This window comes from Periplaneta americana, chromosome 2 (assembly GCF_040183065.1).
Source record: "Periplaneta americana isolate PAMFEO1 chromosome 2, P.americana_PAMFEO1_priV1, whole genome shotgun sequence".
In the NCBI taxonomy this organism is placed as follows: domain Eukaryota; kingdom Metazoa; phylum Arthropoda; class Insecta; order Blattodea; family Blattidae; genus Periplaneta; species Periplaneta americana.
In genome coordinates, this window is record NC_091118.1 from 10,831,394 (window position 1) to 10,857,556 (window position 26,163).

Here is a 26,163-nt window from a genome sequence, read left to right on the forward strand (position 1 = left end):
AAGATATCAGGTGATAGACGACATTAAGATATATGGATCATATGCGGACACTAAGAGCAAGGCAGAAAATAGGAAAGATTGGAGAATGCTGGGTTTGCAGTGAAAGACCTGCCATTTGGCAGAACACTATGTATATATGGTATCTTAACCTTAAAAAAAAAAAACAAAAAAAAAAAAAAACAGACAAATGTTTCTTTGCACCAACTGCTACCTTGAAGAGTAACCGTACCTCGAGGTAGCGAACGAGCCACATCTTGTTGTCGGCACGTTCGTCCACTTGTGTGCCTTCTATCCTCTGTGCTACGGCCTTCTCCAGCACCTCCATCGCCTTCTCACGCCACTTCTTGGGGCGTCCAGGAGGAAGAAATCCACTCTGCTTCTGTCTCTGCATGTACAATAAAAAATATCCACATCATTTCAAGTTCACAATTAATATATCCTAACTTTCACATTTATTATAAAAATGACACACACAAACCAATCAGAATGCAATATCAAGTGAAGAGTAGCAATCTTTAGTAGACAATGAAGACCTAATATCTGATTCGCCACGAAAAGGGGCAGTAGTACTCTTTACACTTCAGACAGGATAATATGACTGTTTGCTCGCACATCTGCACCAACTGACATTAAGAATCATTTCTCCCATCTGTACAGTCCACATCAGCTTACTTAATACCCCAAGGGTGAAACCTAACCCAACACACATGCTAGTGGATTATAGTGATCTTCTAGATGTCAGGTTGAATTTTTCTTTTACCAATTTCGTTTCGAATTTCGAGTACTGAGAAATACTACAACTGCCAGTTATTTTCTATTATATTGGCAGCAATAATTTTTGTTTTGCAGTAGAAGAAATCTGATGAAGTTTTGACATAAGGAGAAAAAATATAATGTCTATATTATATGCGGATAACCAGGTAATCATAGCCAATAATGAGAATAATTTACAGAAAGCAGTACATGAACTTCAAAAAATAGTTGAAACATATTATTTAAAAATATCGACATCAAAAACTAAAGTAATGGCATTCAAAGGCACAAATCCTGTAAGATCCAAGATAGTCATTAATAACGCTCCTATTGAACAGATTCACCGCTTCACTTTCTTGGGATGTGATATACGAGGCGCATCCAGAAAGTAAGTTTCCCTATTTTTTTTTTTTAAAAAGAACACACACTTTCAGGAAAACATTTATTGGCAACAGGTACAGCAATGTTTCAACTATTTTTCAACATAGCCACCATCAGAATTGAGACACTTGTCGTATCGTGGGATCAACTTTTGTATTCCTCTGTCGTAGAACTCTGCCGCCTGTGAATGGAACCAGCATGTGACAGACGTCTTCAGCTCTTCGTCGTTGCCAAAACGCTCACCGGAGGACAGGAATTTCTTGAGGTGCAAGAAAACGTGAAAATCGCTGGGAGCAAGATCAGGACTGTAGGGTGGTTGATGAAACAACTCCCAGCCAAATTCCGTCAAAACAGCTGCTGTGCGCCAAGCCATATGTGGACGAGCATTGTCATGGAGGAGCACAACACCTGCAGTAAGCATTCCACGCCTCTTGTTTTGAATGGCACGTCGCAATTTTCGCAGTGTTTCACAGTAATGGTCAGCGTTCACTGTTTCAACTCTTGGAAGGTAGTCAATGAGCAGAATGCCCTTCCTGTCCCAGAACACCGTGCACATCACTTTCCATACCAAAAGCATCTGTTTGAATTTCGTTCTGACCGGAGATCCACTATGCCGCCAATGCATTGACTGCTGCTTGGTTTCTGGGGTGAAGTGCGAAATCCAAGTCTCATCGCCCGTGACGATCCTGTCGAGGAACTCGTCGCCGTCATCGTGATACCGTTGCAGAAATGTCAGTGCTGCTCCTAAAAGTTGCATTTTGTGTTCCGGTGTCACGTTTTTCGGCACCCACCTGGCACACACTTTTTTGAACAGCAGGTGCTTAGTGACAATCTCATGCAACAAGGATCGCGATATCTGCGGAAAATGGCTGCTCAGCTCCTAATCGTGAAGCGACGGTTCTCCATGATGCACTGCCGCACCAGCTCAACACGATCATCATTGATGAGGGACGGTCGCCCACTGCGCTCTTCATCATGGACACTTTGACGACCTTCGGAAAACTGCCTACACCAGCGACGCACCATCTGCTTACTCATGATGTTCGGCCCATAGACCTGACAGAGCTGCCGATTAATTTCAATTGGCGCAATGCTTTGTGCATTAAAGAACTTTATCACCAACCGAACCTCGCAGGCGGCGGGAGAAGGAATAAGAGCTTCCATTTCGGACCACTGCTGCCACACTACTGGTACCAGGCGGGACCTGTCCGGCTGGCATATGATTGATACGTCATAGATCTGTTACGCATGCGCAATTGACACGGCTAATTACGTTTACTTTCAAGGGGAAAAAATCGGGAAACTTACTTTCTGGATGCGCCTCGTATCTTACCATGGTGAAATTGACATTAACGGAAAAATAGCAAAATTTAATAAAATGAACAGCACAATTAAAAGAACACTTAAACGAAAAGTAAGGAAACTATAATGAAATTTTATAAAGTGATAGCGATACCAACATGCTTATACGGCAGTGAGACATGGACCATGACGAAGAGATATTTATCTAGATTGCAGGCAGCAGAAATGAGATTCCTAAGAGCAACGGCTGGATATAGTTTAACGGATAGGAAAAGGAATACAGATATAGAAAGGAACTCAATGTTGAAAACTTAATAAAGAAAGTAGAAGAATATAGAAGTTCTTGGTCACAGCATGTTCAAAGAATGAATAATGACCGTATTCCGAAACAAATAATGGAATACAAGCCAAAGGGAAGAAGAAGTTTAGGCCGTCCAAGGAAACGCTGGATAGACCAGCAAATAGAGGCGTAACAGGCGATAAGCCTAAATACTTGAAGAGAAGAAGAAGAAGAAATCTGACGAAATGGAAGTATAACTAAGCTTGCAGAATTTGAACGTAATTAATAATTAATTAGTAATACCGGTAATAATATTAATATCAATACATAATTCAATTGTGTTGCGTTGTGATTCCAATTCAACTCTATATTCAGGTAAGTGTAATTAAATAAGATATCACCACAGTCTAGTACATACAGTCACGAAGCTTGAGTTGTTAAGGGTACTAGGAACAAAAGACTGTGCCAGTACTATTTCACATTGTCTGTGATGAGGCGATGGTAGCGATCCTAGTGGTTAGCAACTATCTATGGATGCATATTCCCTACGTATTGAGCTTCGTGACTGTATATACTAGACTGTGGTATAACTTACAGACCTACTTGGTATGAAACATGCATGTGGCTAATGGACAAAAAAAAAAAAATATATATATATATATATATATATATATTTATTTATTTATTTATTCTGGTAGAATTAAGGCCATAAGGTCTTCTCTTCCACACTACCAGAAGTAAAATACATAATGAAACAATGATAAAAATAGAAAAGTCATATTTCTTAGTGTTCAGATTTTTATTAAAATGTTCAAGAAAGGAAACAGAATGGTAGTGACTGAGGAGTGTGTATTTTAAGTAGGGTATACAATTGAAAGTGGTATTCTGTTTTCAGAATTGTACTAACCATTTCAAACGAAATATTTTTTTAGGTTAGGTCTCGTAAATCGTAAACTGTTTAGTCACAGCAATGAATTTCATGTTGTCAGACAAAATACATTTTAATGTTATATCATATTGTAACGTTTTATTAGTAACAACAATGTAATTTATTCGTCACAACAATAATTCTTTTCTACAATTCGCCTTAAACGCTCTCGTCAACAATAGAATTTTCACTCAACACAGTATTCGTTATAGCACTCCACTGACGGCAATGACAATTTACTTGGACTATTACGAACAACAATGAACTGTTAATCTTAACTAATATTTACAAAGCACTATTTACAAATCAGAACTATCAGTTCTCAGTTCACAGTTCTTCTATCTCAGTCACTCGAGTTCACAGTATCTCGAACCACAGACCTTCAGAGACAGTTCACTGTACTCGAACTCAGGTCCCTCCAACTGCGGTCCACTGCACTCGAACTCAGGTCCCTCCAATTGCGGTCCGTTGCACTCGAACTCAGGCCTTCGGATGCTGACGCAGATGCGGACGCACACTCGAGTCGAACTCCGGTACACAAGACTGGCTTGCTTGCTCTGGCTTTCTCACTGACTGGCTGACTAATCAACTAAAAACTGCTGTCGTTCCTTCGCGACCGTAATTTATAGCCACAGCGACGTAGCCTCGAAAGTTCGAATTCGCGAGTCTTCCACTTCGACGGATTTCTCGGTCTCTCTAGGCAAGCAGAAGATGCGAGCGCAAACTCCCTCTCCACTCTCTCGCCGCGCGCCGTCCCAAAGTGCTCCGCGCGATCTTCTCTCTTGCGGGACGCTAGTCGTGAGTTCGAATCTCACGTCGCTGTCACAATATTATCTACTAATTACCAACATAATGTGCGAGAGGTCCAGGGAGAAAATAATTTTACTCTTTTACAAATTATTTAAGCATTTAGAAAACACCTCCCAACATAAAGATGAGATGTGATAAGTAAATAAGCAAGACATTATTGTTAATACGTATTATTATTATTATTATTATTATTATTATTATTATTATTATTATTTTACTTTACCTATATATTGCAATATGACTTTACCCTCTTTGGTGATATCAGGTATTAGTTGGCAACACTGGAGAGACGGCCAAATTAGTCTTTTAGTAACTACTCTTATGTGATCCTCAGTATACCTTATGCAACAGCCTGGAATCCATAATGGACAAAGACCATCTTCATATCTGCCAACTCATTTCATTCACTGCATTACACAGATCTTACATCAGTATTGTAGCTTTGAGATGTGGAATAAGTCAAGAGTTATAGAGAAATATACAATACACAGAGTGAAAGGGGTGTAACTACATTAATTTGAACTAGTAACAGATATCAATAAAACTAGTAGATAACCGTTTCTATATCTATAATGATTATAGAAAAAATCGAGTTTTTATTGAGAAATTGGAAATGGATATGTTGCAACAGCGCAATCCTTGATTCCCCATAAATTAAAAGCAAGATTAGTAAGTTTTGGCATTATCCTTAATTGACGTCACCTTTAGAATTCTACGAACAGACTGGCTTAAGACTTGAGGTACAATGTAGGAACGCAGACAGACAGTGTACACTTGCCAAACAACCTTTAAGTGCACCGATGCCAGATTTCCGAAGGTTCAACCACACTGTAAATCCATTTTTAATCAGTTAATTTTTCGAAGAAATGCCAAAGGAGTATTTTTTTCGTCTTGTTCTTCGCGTTGATATCTTACCACTCATATGTCATTATACCCAATAGTTTTACCATAAATGGGAGTCAAACTTCAGACACAAATTATTTTTTTCGGCTAAACTGTTATTCAAATACCAAACCTAAAGATTCTGTTCTTAAAATTAATGCAGTTTTATCCATTTCACCCTGTATAGCAAGCAGATTAATTCACTTACAAGCATAAACAATTCACCAGCTGAGTATAGAGAAATTTTGTTAGTTCTGTTCTGAACCTTTTCTTTTAGTCCTTCAAAGCTTCAAGACAAATTATGTACCTTAAAGGTACATAATATAAGTCCATTTTTATTAACTTTAGGTTAAAGAAAAAATACAAATTTCAATTTTGATTTTTTTTCATACCTAGTAAAGTCACAAACTTTTTTTTGGTACACCTACATGGAAACTGCTCTTTTTCATAACAAAGAATAATGCTGAAACTGATCAGGAAGAGGAAAAGAAATTGGTTGGGTCACTGGTTGAGAAGAAACTGCCTACTGAAGGATGCACTAGAAGGAATGGTGAACGGGAGAAGAGTTCGGGGTAGAAGAAGATATGAGATGAAAGACGACATTAAGATATATGGATCATATGAGGAGACTAAGAGGAAGACAGAAAATAAGAAAGACTGGAGAATGCGGGTTTGCAGTGGAAGATATGTCCTTGGGCAGAACACTATGTATATATAAAAATAGTGTCTACTGGGTGTTCATTTCAAAGTGTGTCATGACGTAACTGTTGTGAGTAAGCGATTTGAAGCGAGTTTCAGCTTTTATGTCAGAGAAGTTGCCTATTAATCAAGGTTCCTTTCGAACTGTGTTTTGCGCGGGCAAGTCGTATTTGTTATCATAGGTTGTGTACAGCAACATTCCACAATACAAATCAAATGCTCCGTGTCCATGTTGACCGTCCAAGTTAATGTCAACAAATACGTAAGTAATCGTCTTAACCCTCTCCCATTATCCCGACAATAAGAAAAAACTCACCTCAGTAAATGTTTCCAAAAAGTTCAAATTCCTGCCACTATAGGTGTTACTGTTCGTTGTGCCGTTTATATTTCGGCACATCTTTCTTTTCCTTTCTATTTCTTTTAGATTTTTCTATCTTCATATTTTCTCTGTTAGTTTTAATTATTCTTACTCTTCATAGATGGCTTGTAGTTTTTTCTTCTGATCTAGTTCTTCTTACTTCTCGTAGATGGCTTTGCTCTCGACTTTCTTTTTTTTTATGCTCTGTTTCTGTTCCTATAACCGATGATGAGTTGAGCCCAGGGTGCCAGTAATTTTTCGATTCGGGGAGAATTAATTATTTTGTAATAGCGCTTGCTGAATGGTCGAGACGATCGCGTGATTTAGATTTGGTCGGTGAAGCGAGTTTCATCTCGAAGGTAGCGTTAGTCTAGTGGTTGGGCTCATGAAGGTCAGACGCGTACAGGGTACAAGCTCCTACATAGGCCGGGGATCGAACCGGGTTCGATAAGTTTACCAGGAGTTGTATTGTACACCGTGTTGAGGGATCCTGCGAGGTATCGCAGATGATGTTAGTTCAGTGGAACGACTCGCTAAGGTTGAGGTGTGCCGGGAAGTGAGTGTGTTGTGAAGAGTACGAGCTGTTACGTAGGTCGGGGATCGAACTGGGTTCGACAAGTCTACCTGAAGCTGAATAGTACTCGGAGTGCGGCAACCTGCGAGGGAATTGTAGAAGGTATTCGGGTGGAAACTAGCGGCGAGTTTTGGGACGTACTTATTAGTTTGAGCTGCTATCATTTTCCTGACTGATTTGCGTTCAGTCAACTCTAGTGAAATCCTGGTCAGTATTTGTATTCTTGGTGGATTGTTTCTCACGTTGTGATATACCTAAAAGCCTGCCTCTATATATCATCAGTTCAGTGAGTTGGTTTTGGCTTATGTTTAATCAAGTTTTTGCAGTAGAACGAATTTAAACAGTATGAAATCCACGACGAAGGCAACCATTGTTGTGTGACGTTTGAGAGGTGACCAATCTGTATGTAACGGGTATGTGTGTGCTGAGTGATGGTTATGTCAAGGCTGTTTGACAAAATGGATGCCAGCGTGGGCAAACAACTACCTATGTAAGGTAATTAGCTGGATTTGGTCTACGCCACGCTGTTAACAGGATATGTTATGTGCTACGAATTTATTTTGCATGTTCTAATAAATAGTTCTGTTTTATAGTGAGTGTGTGTTATCACTTGACTACCTCGACACCCAGATTACCATCCTGATCATAACGATTCATGGCAGGGTCAACTATTATTTAATTGTCTTGTTTTCCATCTAACAAGTTTAGACGATTAGATAAAGAGTGAGGAAGTGTGCCTGTGGGCGGTGCAACGTATCGGTAAGTACTCTTCTGAATGAACGCCGTACTTGTCAGGCAACTTCTCTGGCACATAGGTAATATGCCTTTGCAGAAGTGTAGGAAGATTGAATTCTCTAGGCTCAATGACTAGCCACATGACGGCATTCAGCGAGCCATGACACACTTTGAACTGAACACGCAGTATAATAAAATGGTCATATTTTTTGCTACATCACTCTCCCATATTGAACAGAAAGAGAGTTAATGGCTTTATTACCAGGAACTCAGCATTGATTAACGACAACAACATGTGTCTAATTTAATAATAAGTCTCACACCAGTATTTCAGCATTTACGAACCTGCAAGGCAAAGTTGTCAGCCTTCTCCTCCCGTTCGATGATGCGCAGTGCCGTCACAATGACGGTGGGCTCCTTCCTGACGGTGTTCAGAGTCCTGCTCAGCACCAGGCGCAGCTGTTTCTCCAGCAGCTGTGACAGCTCCTCCACATCTTCGAAGTACGCCTTCAGCATGATCTTGTCAGCTGGCGCCTGATTCGGCAGTTTGTGCAATTCGTACAGCAGATCGTCACGGGAGTTCTCCAGGTCTGTCAAGCTCTGCAACAATGCAACCATCCTCACTGCTGTTCACTTATCTTTCCTTTAACCCTTTAGTGGCTGTGCACGTTACTCAGTGTGGTAGTAACTCATATGTAAGGTTATTCAAAACTAAGTTCCAATTTTGAAATAGCTGTATCTTCTGTACTTATCACCACTTTGGTTTCATATAGGTACTATTACTGTTTAGAAGGTTTGGAGTATTTTATCGATGCGTGTTTCGTTGCTGTGGTAACTGTGTCACACTTACATAAACAATAATTGAGGCATCGGATGGAACAACATTATAAGTTACATTTGGTAAAATTTACAGGAGGTGAGAAAATGTGTACACGTACAACGTTGTCCCAGGATAGCAAACTTTTGGGTGAACAAACTTCACGTATTGCATTGATTGACAGTTGCAGGACAAGGAGTATAGCAAGGCAACATGACATACACACAGAAACACGGAGAATGAAAATTTTGTAACTTACAACGTTGTTCCAGCCAATGCTTCAATTGTTGTTCAGAATACAGACAGCAGTTGCAGGAGTGTAATTTTAATAAGTTTTACAATGGTTTTACCTTTACACGATATCAAGGTTACTGTCTGGTGTAGTTTTATGTCACATTTCATAACAGGACCGTATTTCTATGAAGAAATTGAAAATGGACAAACAAAAACAGTGACGGTAACCAGGCAGCGATATTTACAAATCTTGCAAGACTTTGTAATACCAGCGTTACAGAATCATGAAATCCAAAACATTGTTTTCATGCAAGACGGCGCTCCACCTCACATACACAATTAAGTAAAAACACTATTGCGCAACACATTTGGTCATCGTGTAATTAGTAGGCATTTTCCGAACAGCTGGCCTTCTAGGTCACCAGACATAAAATCCAGCTGACTACTGGTTATGGGTTATCTAAAAGAAAAGGTATTTCTTAGTAGACATACTATACGTGGGGAACTGAAACAGTCAATATCGGATGTCATTGAAAACATCCCTAGGAATGTGCTTACTAATGCCGTTTATAGCATAGAAGAAAGACTGTTCCTTATTGAACAACACGGTGGTGGTCATATTTAATTTTTTCGTGTTTTAATAAAACTCCATTTCTTTACGAACAAAGTTGTGTTTTTATTTTTATGGAATCTAACAATTTGACAAACTTATTACCATTTCAAAATGGAAACTTCCTTTTGAATAACCTTATATACAGTATATAGCTCATAGTGCTTTGGTTCGATAGAGACATCCATTTGTCAAATTCCTTTGCAGAACAAAAAATTACATTTCATTGGATCAAATACCGGAGTTTAAAGGACAAAACTAAAATTCTTTCAATCATTTATTATCACAATACATTGCTCTCTTAAATTGACTGAGCATATTGGGAATTAAATCAATGACTTTCCCAAAACACGCTATGAAATGTTTCTTTTTTTCTTTTTTCTTTTTTTTTTACTAGGTTATTTTACGATGCTTTATCAACATCTTAGGTTATTTAGTATCTGAATGAGATGGTGATAATGGCAGTCAAATGAGTCCAGGGTCAAGCACCGAAAGTTACCCAGCATTTGCTCGTATTGGGTTGAGGGAAAACCCTGGAAAAACCTCAACCAGGTAACTTGCCCCGACCGGGAATCGAACCCAGGCCACCTGGTTTTGCGGCCAGACGTGCTGACCGTTACTCCACAGGTGTGGACTGAAATGTTTCATACAAAACAATTTTTATCTTGAAAAGGAAGCAAAAGCAAACAAAATTGTATTAAACTTTTTCGTTTGAAATATCTCAAAGAATGACTTCCTAAATTAATAACATTATTTATGGTTCACCCTGTATAAGATTAATTATAGGTGTCGCTTAAAAACAATTTCTTTATCATACTCTGTAAGTCTAAGTATTTTCTTTCCTTAGAACACTGGCATAATTTTAGCTTAGTTTATTTCCAATAACTTCTGTATATACCACACTTCAAGGCATAAATAAAAAATGTTAAAATTATGAATAATATATGTCACACCTTTTACGCTCTGTAGTGTATGCGTTAGTGTGTGTGTGTGTGTGTGTGTGTGTGTGTTCATGTATTATATTGCTTTATCAGTATACATTATTTTAACAAAATGTTCAAAACTTGCTCTTTCCCAATTCCTGTGGTAATGATGGTGAAATTTCCCAGAAAAGGAAAAATTCTCTCGATTTACCATCATGGCTGTAGCATTGGTATTTTCTAAGCGATAAAAACTCTTTTTAATTTCATATACTTTATGTACTGCACTGCTGGTGTAAGCAGGTGTGTGAAGTTAATTATTGCTGTGGAGTGCTGTATCCAGCACTTCTATATACAATACCTGATGGGTATGAAGCAACTTGCCCTCGTTGATCCACTGTTTCGTCTTCTCCACACTCTCTGGCACCGTGAATATGTGCTTCAGGTTCTCCATGGCTGTTACATACTGAGAGTGTCTCATGTTTTCCTCACGGACGTCTTGCAGCTTTGCAGAGAGCTCTGGCACAGCCGAAAACGACTCTTCAATCCACTTCAAACTATGAAATCATGTAACAAAGCATTTACAATCCCTACTTGATGAGACAATCATATTTTAAATTCAATACTTAACAAGGGGCAACATAAAATATAATTTTATTTCTTAAATACTTTCTATGATGCTTAATTAAGAAAAAAAGGTGCACTGTTTAACCAAAATACCTCTTAATTTCAGAAAATAACATACAAATGGCTTTTAGAGAACCCGGAGGTTCATTGCCGCCCTCACATAAGCCCGCCATTGGTCCCTATCCTGAGCAAGATTAATCCAGTCCCTACCAACATATCCCACCTCCCTCAAATCCATTTTAATATTATCCTTTCATCTATGTCTCGGCTTCCCCAAAGGTCTCTTCCCTCCAGCCTCCCAACTAATACTCTATATGCTTTTCTGGATTCGCCCATACGTGCTACATGCCCTGCCCATCTCAAACGTCTGGATTTAATGTTTCTAATTATGTCAGGTGAAGAATACAATGCGTGCAGTTCTGTGTTGTGTAACTTCATCCCTGTTAGCCCCAAATATTTTCCTAAGCACCTTATTCTCAAACATCCTTAGCCTCTGTTCCTCTCTCAAAGTAAGAGTCCAAGTTTCACAACCATACAGAACAACCAGTTTATGTATGTATGTATGTATGTATGTATGTATGTATGTATTTATTCACACTGCAAATGGGTATATACCCGGGAGCAGTGGTAACTAATTACACTCATTAATGACAATAATAAACACAATTAATTAATAATACTAATAATAATAATAATAACAATAATAATAATAATAATAATAATAACAGGGAGCATCCTAAATTAAATGAAGCACGATCACTTAAAATAACATTTAAAGTAAATCTAATTTGTATCTTAAAACTAAGATCGAACTAAAACCCACGAGTATGATGTGTTCATATCTGCACAAGTACCTTTCGCACTACACTCATTTCGCTGTCAACTCACTCACTGCACCGGAACTACGACACATTTCACTGATTCTATTCTGATTTCACTAACACTTCAAAAACATTCCACTGTTCAAATACTTTGCACTGCCACTATAAACTATATAAAGCTTCACTGATAGACACCTCTTCACTTACACTACACACTTCACTGACACAACACACTTCACTGACACAACACACTTCTTCACTGATACAACACTTCAAATAACAAATATCAATTACACCCATTAAATAGACTGTATAATATACTACTGTCTATTAGTGAAGTCCTTAAGCCTATTTTTAAATACATTTTTGGTTACTGGTAAAGCCTTTAGTAAGTCTGCAGGTAAAGCATTCCAGTCCCTGTTAGTTATTGAGGGACTCTTACTTACTTACAAATGGCTTTTAAGGAACCCGAAGGTTCATTGCCGCCCTCACATAAGCCCGCCAGCGATCCCTATCCTGTGCAAGATTAATCCAGTCTCTATCATCATACCCCACCTCCCTCAAATCCATTTTAATATTATCCTCCCATCTACGTCTCGGCCTCCCTAAAGGTCTTTTTCCCTCCGGTCTCCCAACTAACACTCTATATGCATTTCTGGATTCGCCCATACGTGCTGCATGCCCTGTCCATCTCAAACGTCTGGATTTAATGTTCCTAATTATGTCAGGTGAAGAATACAATGCGTGCAGTTCTGTGTTGTGTAATTTATTCTTTTATGAACAAAGAATCCTGTTCCTAATTGGTGATTATTGTTTCCTTCCCCATAATACAACAAGTAATCTCCTATTTGTGATATGCCATTCCCATCTAACCTAACCTCTTATTGAGGGACTCTAGGAACACAAATTTAAAATGTTTGGTAATGTCCTTCATTTATACCTAGAAACCTCCTAATGTCAAGAAATTGCACCTACAAGTGCACTCCTATGGTTATTTCTTTAATTTCTGTCCCAAATTAATTTGTTGCTTTAAGAAGTAGCACTTCATAGGAATTAATGTCTTAATTTAGACTACAATATGTTGTCTGGTAAATATAGGAAAAAAGATCAGTTTATATCACCACAACCATTATCATTATCGTCAATAATTTCATTACAACATTTTATTCCCCAAAAGTAAAAACATGAATACAGGTGAATTAAGACAGTCTTATTACTTATTTCATTGAGATGTTAAAAAAACTGACAAGTTAACTCATTAACTCGATATCTGTGGAGTACCCGTCATTACTTAAAAAAAAAAAATAGTTCTGATATAAAACAAATTTTCCTTAAGAGGTTTTCTCTTATTAAGCAATTTTTCTTTCACCTTATCCACTTTGAATAAGTTTTATAATACTAGTAATTATATTTTCAGTGAAGGAGAACATGAATTTTGATGACACTGGCTATAAGCCACAGAAACCTGCAGGAAAGTATATTCTATTATCCATGTGCTAAAAAGGATAAATGTTCATCTCCCCTCTTGCTTAAAAAAGTCCCTTGTGCAGACACTTGTATTTCCCTATTTCGACTATGCGGACATTTTACTGACTGACCTCTCCAGCGACAACAAAATGAAACTTCAACGTGCTCATAATTTGTGTGTACGTTTTGTAAGCAATGTTCGTAAATATGATCATATTACCCCATCCCTGGAAGCAATAGGTTGGCTTAAACTAGATAAGAAAAGAAATTTACATTCACTTCTCTTTCTCTTCGAAATCTTGAACTCTTCTATTCCTTCGTACCTGTCATCTCGCTTCACTTACCTTTCTTCCCACCATAATCTGAACACACGCTCTCGTCATGAAACAATACTAACAATACCATCCCATCGCACCTCCTCATACTCATCTTCTTTCACAATAGCCCTGCCAAGACTCTGGAATTGGCTACCTGCTAGCATCAGGGACTGTCGAAATAAAATTGAATTCAAACGAAAACTTACTAGGCACTTGGTCAGTAATTGATTTCTTGTAAATAGTTTCTTTAATCTATCACAAAATATTTCAATATTCAGTAATTTCATCACTATAAAATTTTGTTATTCTAGATTTAATTTGTAATTCAGTAAATATAAAATATTCGTTGTTTCTCTATGATAAATGATCTAGCTTTAATTATTCAGGTAATCTTTTCGTACTTTGATTTTATTCTAATTGTAAATTTAATACTAATTGTAATATTGTTTGTAATTGTAATTGTAAATCTAATACTAATTGTAATTTTATTGTTGATATTGTAGTTGGAATCTCCTGGTAGAGGGGCAGAGAAGGCCTGACGGCCTTATCTCTACCAGGTTAAATAAATAAATACTAATACTAATACTAATAATAAGCCCGAGTTTCAACTGTTACTGGACAGTGGTGCTACATACTTCTGTTTGATCTCTCCAATTTCCTGCAGTGCTGTCTGTAGTTGATTCAGACCAACACGCACTCCATCCAGTTGACTCTGCATTGCAGATTTCAACATGGCCTCCACTGAAGCTTTCTTACGACTCACTCTTCGCTTGTATTGCTCCACCTACAAACAGAAACAGTACAAAACCATAATTTTCACTTCTTAAAAGCATGAAAACTGTATATAAAATAGAAACTTAAGAGACTATACTATATTTAAAACAGTTTATTATACATAGAGATTTAACATGGAAAATAAATTATGTGTGAATATTATCTTCCCTGTATGTTTCACAGGAAAATTTTATAAGAAAAAATGATAGGGAACTAAAAATACATCAAAATTCACTAACAACTGTTTTATTTTCTTTATAGGTTCAGAGGAATTAAATAAAATTATAAAATGTGACTTCACTTGTTTTTGATTTTGTCTTCCCTAATGTATCAACAATGTTATTTAATTCTGTGTTATTTCTGCCACGGCCCCATAAAACTTGATATATAAAACTCAATGTTAAACAACAGAAATAAAAAACAACTGACTGCAGAAGAAGCAAATGTAATAATAGGCCTATGTTAAATAAAGCAAGATATTATGAAGTTATATTATGATCTAAAACAGTCTCATTTTTGGTTTATTATGCTTCACCATATATAACTGGTTTCTAACTCACATAGCATATTAGGGGTTGGGGTAATTTGGGTATAAAAAACAGTACTTTTTAAGTCTGTTACCATGATAAAATTTTCCAGTCAGTTTTTTACATGTTAGCACTGTGACCTCCTACAACGATTTTGCCTTGCAAGCACTATTTGGTATATGTGTTCGTTTTCACTGATATCTAATAAATTCGTCATTGAAAAAAAACCTATGAACTCCAATACACTATCAGGGTTCTTTATGTTCACTCTGACAAAGATTTGACTTTGTGCTAAATCTGTGCCTCAGTGGCTGGTCATGATAATATCTTTGAAAAATATTGGAGTGCAAGAGGTCAAATGACTTTATTGTCAAACGCCTGGCATTAGAAAACAACAACAAGAACAGATTTGACTTTGTGTATGTGAATGTAAGAGGTGCTGGGTTCACTTTCGAACAATGCAATGCAAACCACTGTTTTACGTGACAAAGGTATTTGAGTGATATAGAACATTCCTACAAGTTTATCTTCAACTATAGTAATATTAAAAAAAACGCACACACACGCACGCACACACTTACTTACTTACTTACAAATAGCTTTTAAGGAACCCAAAGGTTCATTGCTGCCCTCACATAAGCCCACCATCGGTCCCTATCCTGTGCAAGATTAATCCAGTCTCTATCATCACACCCCACCTCCCTCAAATCCATTTTAATATTATCCTCCCATCTACGTCTCGGCCTCCCTAAAGGTCTTTTTCCCTCCGGTCTCCCAACTAACACTCTATATGCATTTCTGGATTCGCCCATACGTGCTACATGCCCTGCCCATATCAAACGTCTGGATTTCAAGTTCCTAATTATGTTAGGTGAAGAATACAATGCGTGCAGTTCTGTGTTGTGTAACTTTCTCCATTCTCCTGTAACTTCATCCCGCTTAGCCCCAAATATTTTCCTAAGCACCTTATTCTCAAACACCCTTAACCTATGTTCCTCTCTCAGAGTGAGAGTCCACGTTTCACAACCATACAGAAGAACCGGTACACACAAAAAGAAATACTATGACAACCAATACTGCAAATCTAACTTTTCCAGCTGTCGTGATATAAAATAAATTATCAATCGCAAATAATCTAATCTGAAAAAACGATTGCCGTGTCTTGGGCTCACCTTTTCCAGCTGTCCTGGTCTCTGCAGCATGTTGATGACATGCTTTGCTGCAGTGGCCTTCGCCTCAGCTTCCAATTGCTCCACATCCATCTTGAATCTACAACACAATTCGTAATGGATTACAGTACATCTTCAATTATGGTCAATTCTTTTCACAAAACGGTGATATAGTAGTTATCAAGTCAATTAAAGCCAAAATCCGTTTCGAAAATAATGCACGACGTAAGGTTATGTCAAACTGTACTGACACTCATAACATAACCTCACTTCACAATCCGACAAATGCAATAAACATTTGCGAAATATCTAATATGTGTAGTAATTACATAGAGAGTGGCTAAATTGGAATGTTATTACATCAAACATACAGAAAAATCACAATATTGTCACTCTTGTGACGTAAAGTTCATTTTGAACATTTAAAATTTTGTTAATACTCGTGTTTTACCTTGCAAAATATACAATGTCGTTATTTTCGTGTGATAAAGTTTATCTAAATTCTTCCTTCCGCATCCTTTTTCAGACGTTGCGATTAGGAAAAATTACAATATCTACAACAACAAAACGCCTACTTCGCTCAGAACACAACTTTCACAAGTGACATGACAGTTCAGCGGCAGAGCTTGGAACTACAGTTCCATGTTTGCCAATATGGGCGATAACGCTGATGCTTATTTACAATATACATTTGAATCTTTATACAGAACTGAATACACAAAATATACAACTAATTATCGTATATGCTTTACATGTGGCACACTATGGCACCAAGGGAGCGATTGAACACTCACCACTTGGGGATATAGCAGCGTTGCAGCATTGGTAACACAGCCGTTACCATAGCAACCTGCGCTATGTGATATTCAGTTTTTTAATCGATCGCAGCGCTCAAAACGGTCATTTCAGGAAAGTCCAACCTGAATTTTTCAAGCTTATGATGATTTGAGGAAATTCATGTCATAAATTAACAATTTATCAGGCGAAAGAAAAACCTACCTAAATTATAAACCTCCTTCAATGTAGTCCTTATTAAACTGTCCATGATTACAGAGTTATCAAGGAGAATATTGCATTACTTACTTACTGGCTTTTAAGGAACCCGGAGGTTCATTGCCGCCCTCACATAAGCCCGCCATTGGTCCCAATCCTGAGCAAGATTAATCCAGTCTCTACCATCATATTCCACCTCCCTCAAATCCATTTTAATATTATCTTCCCATCTACGTCTCGGCCTCCCCAAAGGTCTTTTTCCCTCTGGCCTCCCAACTAACACTATATGCATTTCTGGATTCGCCCTTACGTGCTACATGTCCTGCTCATCTCAAACATCTGGATTTAATGTTCCTAATTATGTCAGGTGAAGTATACAATGCGTGCAGTTCTGCGTTGTGTAACTTTCTCCATTCTCCTGTAACTTCATCCCTCTTAGCCCCAAATATTTTTCTAAGAACCTTATTCTCAAACATCCTTAATCTCTGTTCTTCTCTCAAAGTGAGAACCATACAGAACAACCGGTAATATAACTGTTTTATAAATTCTTTCAGATTTTTTGACAGAAGACTAGATGACAAAAGCTTCTCAACCGAATATTAACATGCATTTCCCATATTTATTCTGCGTTTAATTTCCTCCCAAGTGTCATATTGCATTAAATATTTTAAATTTTTGGGTTTGGCAAAACTTAAGCTTTACGATCAGTGACTTATGTCCTTTTTGTAATACATTTTACCATTGAATAAAATATTTTATATGAAAAAAGTTTTAATGACATAAATTATGTAACATACCAAACAAATACTATATACACAATACTTGTTAATACTCTTTTCTTATTATTAGTTGTACCATCTTATAAAAAATCATTATATATAGTTTTTTTTTAAATGTTTGGGGTGAATTTAACAAAAATCTATACATTGGATCACAAGATATAATGAGAGAGTAGCTAGTTTTTTTCTGGTTTTAGCCTTCTTGATTATCTTCAACATTTTTACGTTTTCCCATTCACCATTCCTGAAGTTTACCATAAAACTCGATACACCAACTCAGCTGGAATATACTTCCTTTCCAAACTGGTAACCGACATTTTAATCCTGCTGGGTCCATGTAGAATTTGTGGGCTCGGTTTTTGCGAGGTACTCCCATTTCCCCTATTAACATTTACACTTGTTCCATTAATCATCATAAACATCACACTGGTGTGCTGTAGACAACTTCCCATGGTGCACCAAGGACAACGTTCTGCAGCAAAGTGTCGAAAAGGAAGTAAAAACAAGCAAAATTTGAAATATCTCAAAGAATAACTTCCTGAAATTAATGACAATATTTACGGTTCACTCTATATATATTGTGAGGGGGAGGGTATCCCTGCTGATAAGCCCTTTAAATGGTCTCTTTATACATGACAGCACATGTAATTCAAACAATTTTTTTTATGCTTTCTGTAAGTTAAAATTTTTCAAACTTAAGTGCATTTTTCTCTGAAACTACTAAATGTATTTAGACTACATTTTTACAGTGTTTTCTGCAGCCCGTGTTCTGCAAAGTAGACCTATATAGCCTATGTGTTGAAAAAAAAATGGCAAAAATTGTTAATAGAAGTATAATTTTTTTCTGTTTTACTATGGGTGAAATATTTAACTAAATTTTGCTTTAGAATTTACAATATACATTACTTGACAACTTAAAAATAAAGGGACTATGAGTGAAGATTGTTGAAAATATTGTGCACTTAAGGTTTGATTAGTTGTCTTTCATACTGCTGAATTCAGAATGATTTATTGTGTAACCATGGCAATTTTTATTACACTCCAAGCACTAAAAGCCTAGAAACATTGAACTAAACTTTTGTATTCAAATGTTTTGACTGTACAGGAATCCTTACCCAGTCCTCTTAAGGGATGATATTTCTTGTAATACATAGTTCTGTTCTAAGTTATAAGCTAACTGGAAGAAGTTTATATGTGATTAGGTTTTATTTTAGAAATAAATTCAAGACAAAGCAGGAAGAACGCTTCATTTTACATGTATATGGTGTTGAGACAATCCCCGAAAACTGAAGATCAAGCAGGAAAAATAATTTATGTCCACTTTCGGTGGAAAAGGAGCTGATGCTGCTATCTATTTGCTCAGTATGAACGAGTGCCTAAAACACAAGTCATACAAAAAGCCGTTTTGAAAGTTGGCTGTCAGTGGGAAGAATGCCTCTAATGAAAAAAGTGCTGAACAATGAATGAACACTGGACAAATTCTTCAGTAAGTTAGGTTAGTATACTATAGGATAAAAAATAATAAATTGCATGTGAGTAGTGTGTGCCATACACTGTTTGACACAGAAAATGGTCACTCTGCTGTAGTATAAATTTATCTAAGTGTCGTTTGGGTTAACGCGAGATTCACAGAGGGAAATATTAAGCATCGAGGTACGAGGTTGAAGACAAGCTGTAACAGCGATGCATCTGTATATCATGAAATGACATATTTCTTACGAAGCTTTTATGGCTTAACGATAGAGTTCTTTCTTCTCGTTACAAAGGCTGGGCTTCGAATCTTTCTATGTAAAACGCACTCATGTGAACACAGCGCACACGATGATTTCCGAGCCATTCTGATGTGGGACTTCGTTTCTGAACAGCGACCAATTTCTGTGTCTAAGGGTGTACCTTAGATTCATCAACTACACCTCCGGGAATGTACCAGCTTCAATTTATTGTAATAAGGTAAAATATATAATTTAAATTTGTATTCATGATGAATATAATTATGAATAAATTATAATTTCGAATACAAAAGTGATGCATTTTTCAGGGTCCCCTTTCAAGACGTTTTTACGGATTTTTTTTTTTTTTAACGACTCAAGAGGGTTTTACTGTATTTGTAGAGAATACGATGATGACTGTATTTGCATTATCAGGTTATTCAAAAGTAAGTTACATTTTGACGTCACTATAATCCTTTTAAGAATTAAGATATACACAAAACAAGAACACTCATAAAGATATGGGGTTTATTGGATTCAGTTTAAATGTTGAACAATCTTTCTTCTATGTTGTAAACAGCATTTACTAATAGATCTGGTGGAATAGCTTCAATTTGTTGCGATATTGCATATTTTAGTTCGTTGGTAGTCGTAGGATTATTTAAAAAAACTCGGTCTTTTCAATAACCCCACAGTCAAAAATCTGTTGCATTGATATCAGGAGAACGCGCTGGCCAGGTTTTAGGTAAATGTTTGCTTATCATGCAATCACCAAACATGTTACGTAACAATCACTTAACATTCATAATAACACTGAATAAGGGTAATTCGAACTTTTAAGTCAAAACCATTTTAAAACATAGTCCATGACTGATTTAAAAATTCAATAAGAAGTAAATTTACTTTTGACATTATAAACAAAATCTGTTTCCATGTTAACCAAAACAAACGAATGTGATAAATGAACAAATCATATTGTTCGATACATACGAATGTGTTACCATTTTGTGTACACGTTAATTTAAAAAAAATGTTATTATGTATTTAAAAATATAACTTACTTATGAATAACCCTATATATGAAGTTACACAATAATTAAAAATTATTAAGTTAAATAGTAAATTCATGTTGCACAAACATTAAGTGAAGTCAATGTACAAATTTCTTGTAGTATTTAAATCACAGCAACACATGGAAAACGTTTCATTCAAATTAAACCAATTTCTCAATGTCAAAACATACTAGTTTCCTTCAACACTCCACATGTTCACGTCTTGCCACTATCATATGTTACGTTTGCATAAACTCTTTGATGTATTTTTCATCTAATTCTGAGATTTCCAAAACAGCTCTCTGTATCTTGCGTTTGAGTAGCAGTCTATATTCTGACGATTGCAGCAAACGCAATTCTTGAGCGACAAATTTCCCAAAGGCACTACAAGCATCTTCAGACTTCTTCCTCTTCTTCCTTCGCAACATCCCGTGACCGTTCACAGATAGGTAATTTTCTTTGTACATGTCAAAAGTACTTTTCTTTGGTGGTTCCTCTTCATTGACTGTCTCATTTTCTGTATCTTTCTGATTATCATCTTTGCAATTTTCAACATCAGATTCTCTGGTATGAGTTTCTTGGACATCTACATTGTTCGGAATGTCTGTACCCTCATCAGGTTCAGTCTAAAAAGAAATAAAAAGTTATATATAGTATGAGTGCAATGAAATTGACACATCCATAGATCATTGAATAAATCTCTTTCAAGATAATAAAGATAAAAGAAAAGACATTCGATATCATGAAATAATAGCAAACAAAGGATACATACGAATTGTATTTGCTTTCAAAATGAATACTAGTCTGTATAGCTCAACTAATGAATTGTTTATGATTATAAATTGAATTAATCTACTTGATATTAATTGCACAAATTTGTATAGCTTAATGAAAGTATACTTGTAAATTGAATTAATCTGCTTACTTTGTATTGTACATGTTTGTATAGTTTTGGCCGATGAATTGTATATGCTTTAAATTGAATAGTAATCTGTATAGCTCTATTGATAAATTGTTTGTGTTTGTAATTTGAAGTAGTTTGCATGATATGTATTATCAAGTTCTGTATATCACAACTGACTGAATTGTTTGTGCCTTAAATTTAATTAACATACTTGTTTTGTATTATACATATAGCTCAACTGATGAATGATCGTTTGCGTTTGTAAATTTAATAATCTGATTGGCTACGTATTGCATATTTTTAGTAGAGCCATCGATGTAGCTCAGTCGGCAGACTCGCTGGCCTGCTGATCCGGAGCTGCGTTCGGGCTTGGGTTGGATCCCCCTTTGATCTCATTGAATGGTTTCTTACGAGGTTTTCCCCAGCTGTGGGGCTGAAGCCGGATGGTCTATGGCGAGTCCTCGGCATCAACCCCTTTGATTTAATTACCTGGTTGGGTTTTTCCGAGGTTTTCCCCAACCAAAAGGCAAATGCCGGGTAATCTTTTGGCGAATCCTCAGACCTCACCTCATCTCACTACATCTCGCCAAAATATTGTAAACAATTGCACAAAATTGTAGAAAATTACTAAATTGTAAAACTGTAAAAATTTGTGAAAATTGTAATTGCAATATTGTAAAATTTTGACTTGTTCCACATCTGAAAGCTTCATTGCTCATGTAAGATCTATGGAATAAAAATGAATGAATGAATGAATGAACATAGGCGGTATGATTCAGATGATAAGATCTAAGTACAGTATAAGCCTTTGTATCTGGCAAGTAGGGACAAAACCAGTGCCAGATAAGTGCTACTTCCAAACCAACCTACCTAACTCTCTATCTCATTGGCATTTTATGATAAAGTCACATTCAATGTGGAGCCTATACTGCACTTCTATACAGAAATCTGTGGAGCCAACACACGTTCTTAGTTACAAATGGCTTTTAGAGAACGTGCCAACAGTCCCTATCCTGAGCAAGAATAATCCAGTCTCTACCAACATATCCCATCTCCCTCAAATCCATTTTAATATTATCCTCCCATCTATGCCTTGGTCTTCCCAAAGCTCTTTTTTCCCGCAGGTCTCCCAACTAACACGCTATACACATTGATGGATTCACCCATGCATGCTACATGCCCTGCTCATCTCAAACGTCTGGATTTAATGTTCCTAATTAGGTTAGATGAAGAATACAATGTTTTCAGTTTTCTTTCACCATTCTCCTGTAACTTCAACCCTCTTAGCCCCAAATATTTTCCTACGCACCTTATTCCCGAACACCCTTAACCTCTGTTCCTCTCTCAAAGTGAAAGTCCAAGTTTCACAACCATACAGAACAACCAGCAATATTACAGTTTTACAAATTCTAACTTTCAGCTTTTTTGAAAGCAGAGTATATGATAAAAGCTTCTCAACTGAATAATAGCATATTTATTCTGCATTTAATTCCAAAACAGAACTAATAAATTTAGACATAAAACACAGCTGTCCAATACTGCCATCACTTCTTAATTTATATATAGACGTACCTGTTTCAGAATAGAACATGAAAAATGCAGACACCATTTTAAATTAAAAACGAAGTTTTTAAACACAGTGTTATCTGCTGACGATCACGTAATTGTTGCTAATTGTTACAAATCACTGCTTGGCAGCAACACAAAATAATGGAAAAGTGCCATTTAAAGGCATATACATAAAAATCGAAGAAAACGACTTTTCGAGGTAAATATCTGATACGATCAAAAATACTTACAAATAAAAAAAATTGCTGGTACATATGAACAAGGTGAAAGATTTAATTATAATTATCCAAGATATGAAAGAAAGAGCATATTCTTAGACAACTGTGAGTAAATGCAAGGCATATCAAAAGCTTAAACTAATCTAACCTAACCTAACCTGTCACTGATTCGACATTACGAAAACTAGCTTCTTCTCTATTGTCAGTAAGGAAACGCATGAAAATTAGATGTGCTTCCCCTCCCTGCCACCTATCCCTTTCATCTCGACAGCGATCCCGCTGGCTCCCACTTTCACAGTAACTTTTCACCCTTATTTCGGTGCGAAATTTGTGTCTGCACTCAATTTGTCTTTTGTTTATGGCGCATACGACTCTACTAGAAGTCAAGTACGAAAATACATTTGTACCTTAACGTGGTAACGCAATTGTAAAGAAATACCGGCTTTTTGTGTAGGACTTGACACTCAAACTTCCAATTTGCATTTTCTAAGTTCTACAGTGAGAGAATCTGTGATCGGTTAGGTTAGTTTAGGGTTTTCGCATGTCTTGTATATACGAATCTGGTTGGGTTACTTTAGGCTTTTGGTATGACTTGTATATACGAATCTGTGACAGATTAAGTAGTTTAGACTTTTGGTATGCCTTGCATGTACTAAATGAAATGAAATGAAATGTGCATTTCACGTTTATTTTGAAGTGTTCTACTTCTGTATGTCACGTGTTAAATAATCATTTTTTGGGTTACCTAAACCCACCAATTCTTCCTAATTTTTATCTATTCTCTAATATGTTTTCAAATCAGCTGACATCCTGTATGAATTCTTCACATTCCAAACTATCTTCCCTCTGAAAATTATAGCCTACATTTTTCCACTTTTTCGTAAAAAAAAACTTCAGTACCGCATGCTATAAAAATCCGAAATACTAATAAAGCACAGATATAGCACAATAAGCCTATGGCTGAGGTTCGTCCTGAGAAATGACGGAGCAAAGGTATATATAGGCTATAAAATAAATAAATAAAATCCGGCAGGAAGGGGGAGTACATGCATCTTATTTCCGTGCGTGTGAAATTTGCGTCCGCACTCAATTTATTTTTTTTTTACGATATCTATGACTCGTCTAGACTTAAGAATGTAAATACATTTATACCTTAACGTGGTAACGCTATAGTAAAGAAATAACTAAAAGGTATGTAATTCATTATACATTTTGATAATATTCTTACTATACCGGTACATGACTAAAACCAACCTCTGTCTTAATTTCAGTTTTCTCTTCTGTAGTTGAGACACCTTCTGGCGACTCTTCGTTATTGTTCAGTGGCAATGAAGCTTCTTTTTCTCCATTGTTGGGGTCACATTCTTGCTTTACCTGTGCGTCGTCATCTGCATTTTCCTGTGAAATAAAGGCAGTAGGCTAATATTAAATTCTGCTTGTAATACAGCATGTTTCTTTAACGTAGGTCAATCTTCGATATCGCCCCATAAAACATACGGCTAACATTTAATTTAAATTTCATGGGTTAAATGGGGGTACAGCTCTAGGCCGAAGTATGTGACAAAGTTAGTGGGTTAGTTGAGGGGATTATTTAACTGACATGAGGCCGAGGAATGTGAAAATTATTTAAGTACTTTTTCTCTCCCGTGTGTAGTGTGGGAAGGGAGGGGATAATGAAGTTTCACCCTTTACGTGATATCTGCCCAAGCAGCAATAAAGTATCAATGCTGGGCAGAAGGTTGATCTCATCAAACCCTAACTAATATCAACAGTAACAGAGGGGCGTTGGTCACTAATCTATTAAACCCTACCTAATCTGTCACTGACAGTGAGGTTATACTTGTCACTAAGGGCGAGGAGGTAGAGAAAGAATGGCACAGATGAATGTCAAGTCTACATCACTCATCTAATGATTGTCAATGACAATTCTGACATCCTTGTAATGTCTATCGTTTTACCTTAAGCACGTCCTCTCCTAAATTTGCTGGACTGTTTGGAGCTGAAGACACTTCTTGCTTTATGTCATTCATAGTAATAATTCAAAGATAATCTTGAAGATTGCTCAAGTTATATAAAATGTATTTACATTAATCCAGTACTGTTCGGCTGTTCGACACCTACGTCTATCCCGAAACATATCCAAAACATAATCACTTCACTAATGATCTAAAGAAACTTCAATTTGTATCAATTGACACAGGCAATATTTTTATAAATGCAGTGTTTTGTTTAACAGCATCCACGTAAGAAGCTGTAGCGTCTCTCGTATGAGAGATTGCTTATAAAGAGAAAGCAGCAATAGACGTAAAATAAGTGAGATCAATATGAACAAGTCTACTCCTTTCTCCAATTCTGTATGAGCTTGTGAAAATCAAGATTAATAAAATTGCCAGTAATATGAAAACAAATCGAATCCACCCGCTTCAGAGCCATCTATGACATGACAATTTAACAATGTACAATAACGTATAGATCTATGTGGCCGTGATGACGAAACCAAGCTGTATTCATGTCATTGTGTTATCTCATGCTATATTTTATGTATTACGGAAAATTCGTGTTTTACAGAATCGAATTGAACAGTTATTTATTTAGTTCCATTGTAACCTCTTCGCTTGCTGAAAGGAAAATTTACAAAGAAAGTAACATTTATTTATGAGTGGCAGCGAGGCGTTCCTTAGACGCCGCAAGAGTATCTTTTCACCATTACAGGCGTGGAAGTCCATTGTACTGAACAGCCATCCTTGAACCAAGTATTCGTAAATTATGATACCAAGCGCGCCAGTTCTTTTGATTGATTTCACGTGGGCTGGATCCAAGATGAATCCTTGCACTTAGGCCGTTTTAGTCCCATTGTACGCCCTATAAGCGATGATTAGTCCGACGGGATGGCCCTGGTGGCAATCGTGAATCCGCCGCTGACATGCGGGCCATCCTTCCTATGTTCTACAAGT

The 26,163-nt window shown here is 36.7% G+C and overlaps 2 protein-coding genes across 2 annotated transcripts in view; both read right to left on the reverse strand.

Annotated features, from left to right (window-relative positions):
- The window catches only part of Sec6 (Exocyst complex component Sec6), a 36,364-nt gene extending 19,760 nt beyond the window's left edge, over positions 1-16,604 (reverse strand). The window contains exons 1-6 of the mRNA XM_069845106.1: positions 16,437-16,604; positions 15,989-16,085; positions 14,151-14,299; positions 10,645-10,840; positions 8,048-8,302; positions 230-385 (exon numbers count right to left, since the gene is read on the reverse strand). Of these exons, the coding sequence (XP_069701207.1) occupies positions 230-385; positions 8,048-8,302; positions 10,645-10,840; positions 14,151-14,299; positions 15,989-16,078 (846 nt within the window). The 5' untranslated portion in view covers positions 16,079-16,085; positions 16,437-16,604. The remainder of the gene's footprint in view (positions 1-229; positions 386-8,047; positions 8,303-10,644; positions 10,841-14,150; positions 14,300-15,988; positions 16,086-16,436) is intronic.
- Positions 16,605-20,654: 4,050 nt separating this feature from the next.
- On the reverse strand, positions 20,655-25,581 carry LOC138713211 (uncharacterized). The gene is made up of 3 exons (XM_069845117.1): positions 25,168-25,581; positions 24,464-24,607; positions 20,655-21,144 (listed from the first exon to the last, which is right to left on the reverse strand). Exons 1-3 carry the CDS (start codon positions 25,237-25,239, stop codon positions 20,758-20,760), a joined length of 603 nt encoding a protein of 200 aa, XP_069701218.1. The 5' UTR covers positions 25,240-25,581; the 3' UTR covers positions 20,655-20,757.
- Positions 25,582-26,163: the final 582 nt, after the last annotated feature.

Bases quoted from the DNA above. Each gene is read 5' to 3' on its own strand.
- LOC138713211 (XM_069845117.1), bottom strand. From the start codon at position 25,239: ATGAATGACATAAAGCAAGAAGTGTCTTCAGCTCCAAACAGTCCAGCA. The intron at 24,608-25,167 runs GTAAAACGATAG...TTTATTTCACAG, and splicing joins TAGGAGAGGACGTGCTTAAG to GAAAATGCAGATGACGACGC. The intron at 21,145-24,463 runs GTTGGTTTTAGT...ATTTCTTTTTAG, and splicing joins AAACTGAAATTAAGACAGAG to ACTGAACCTGATGAGGGTAC.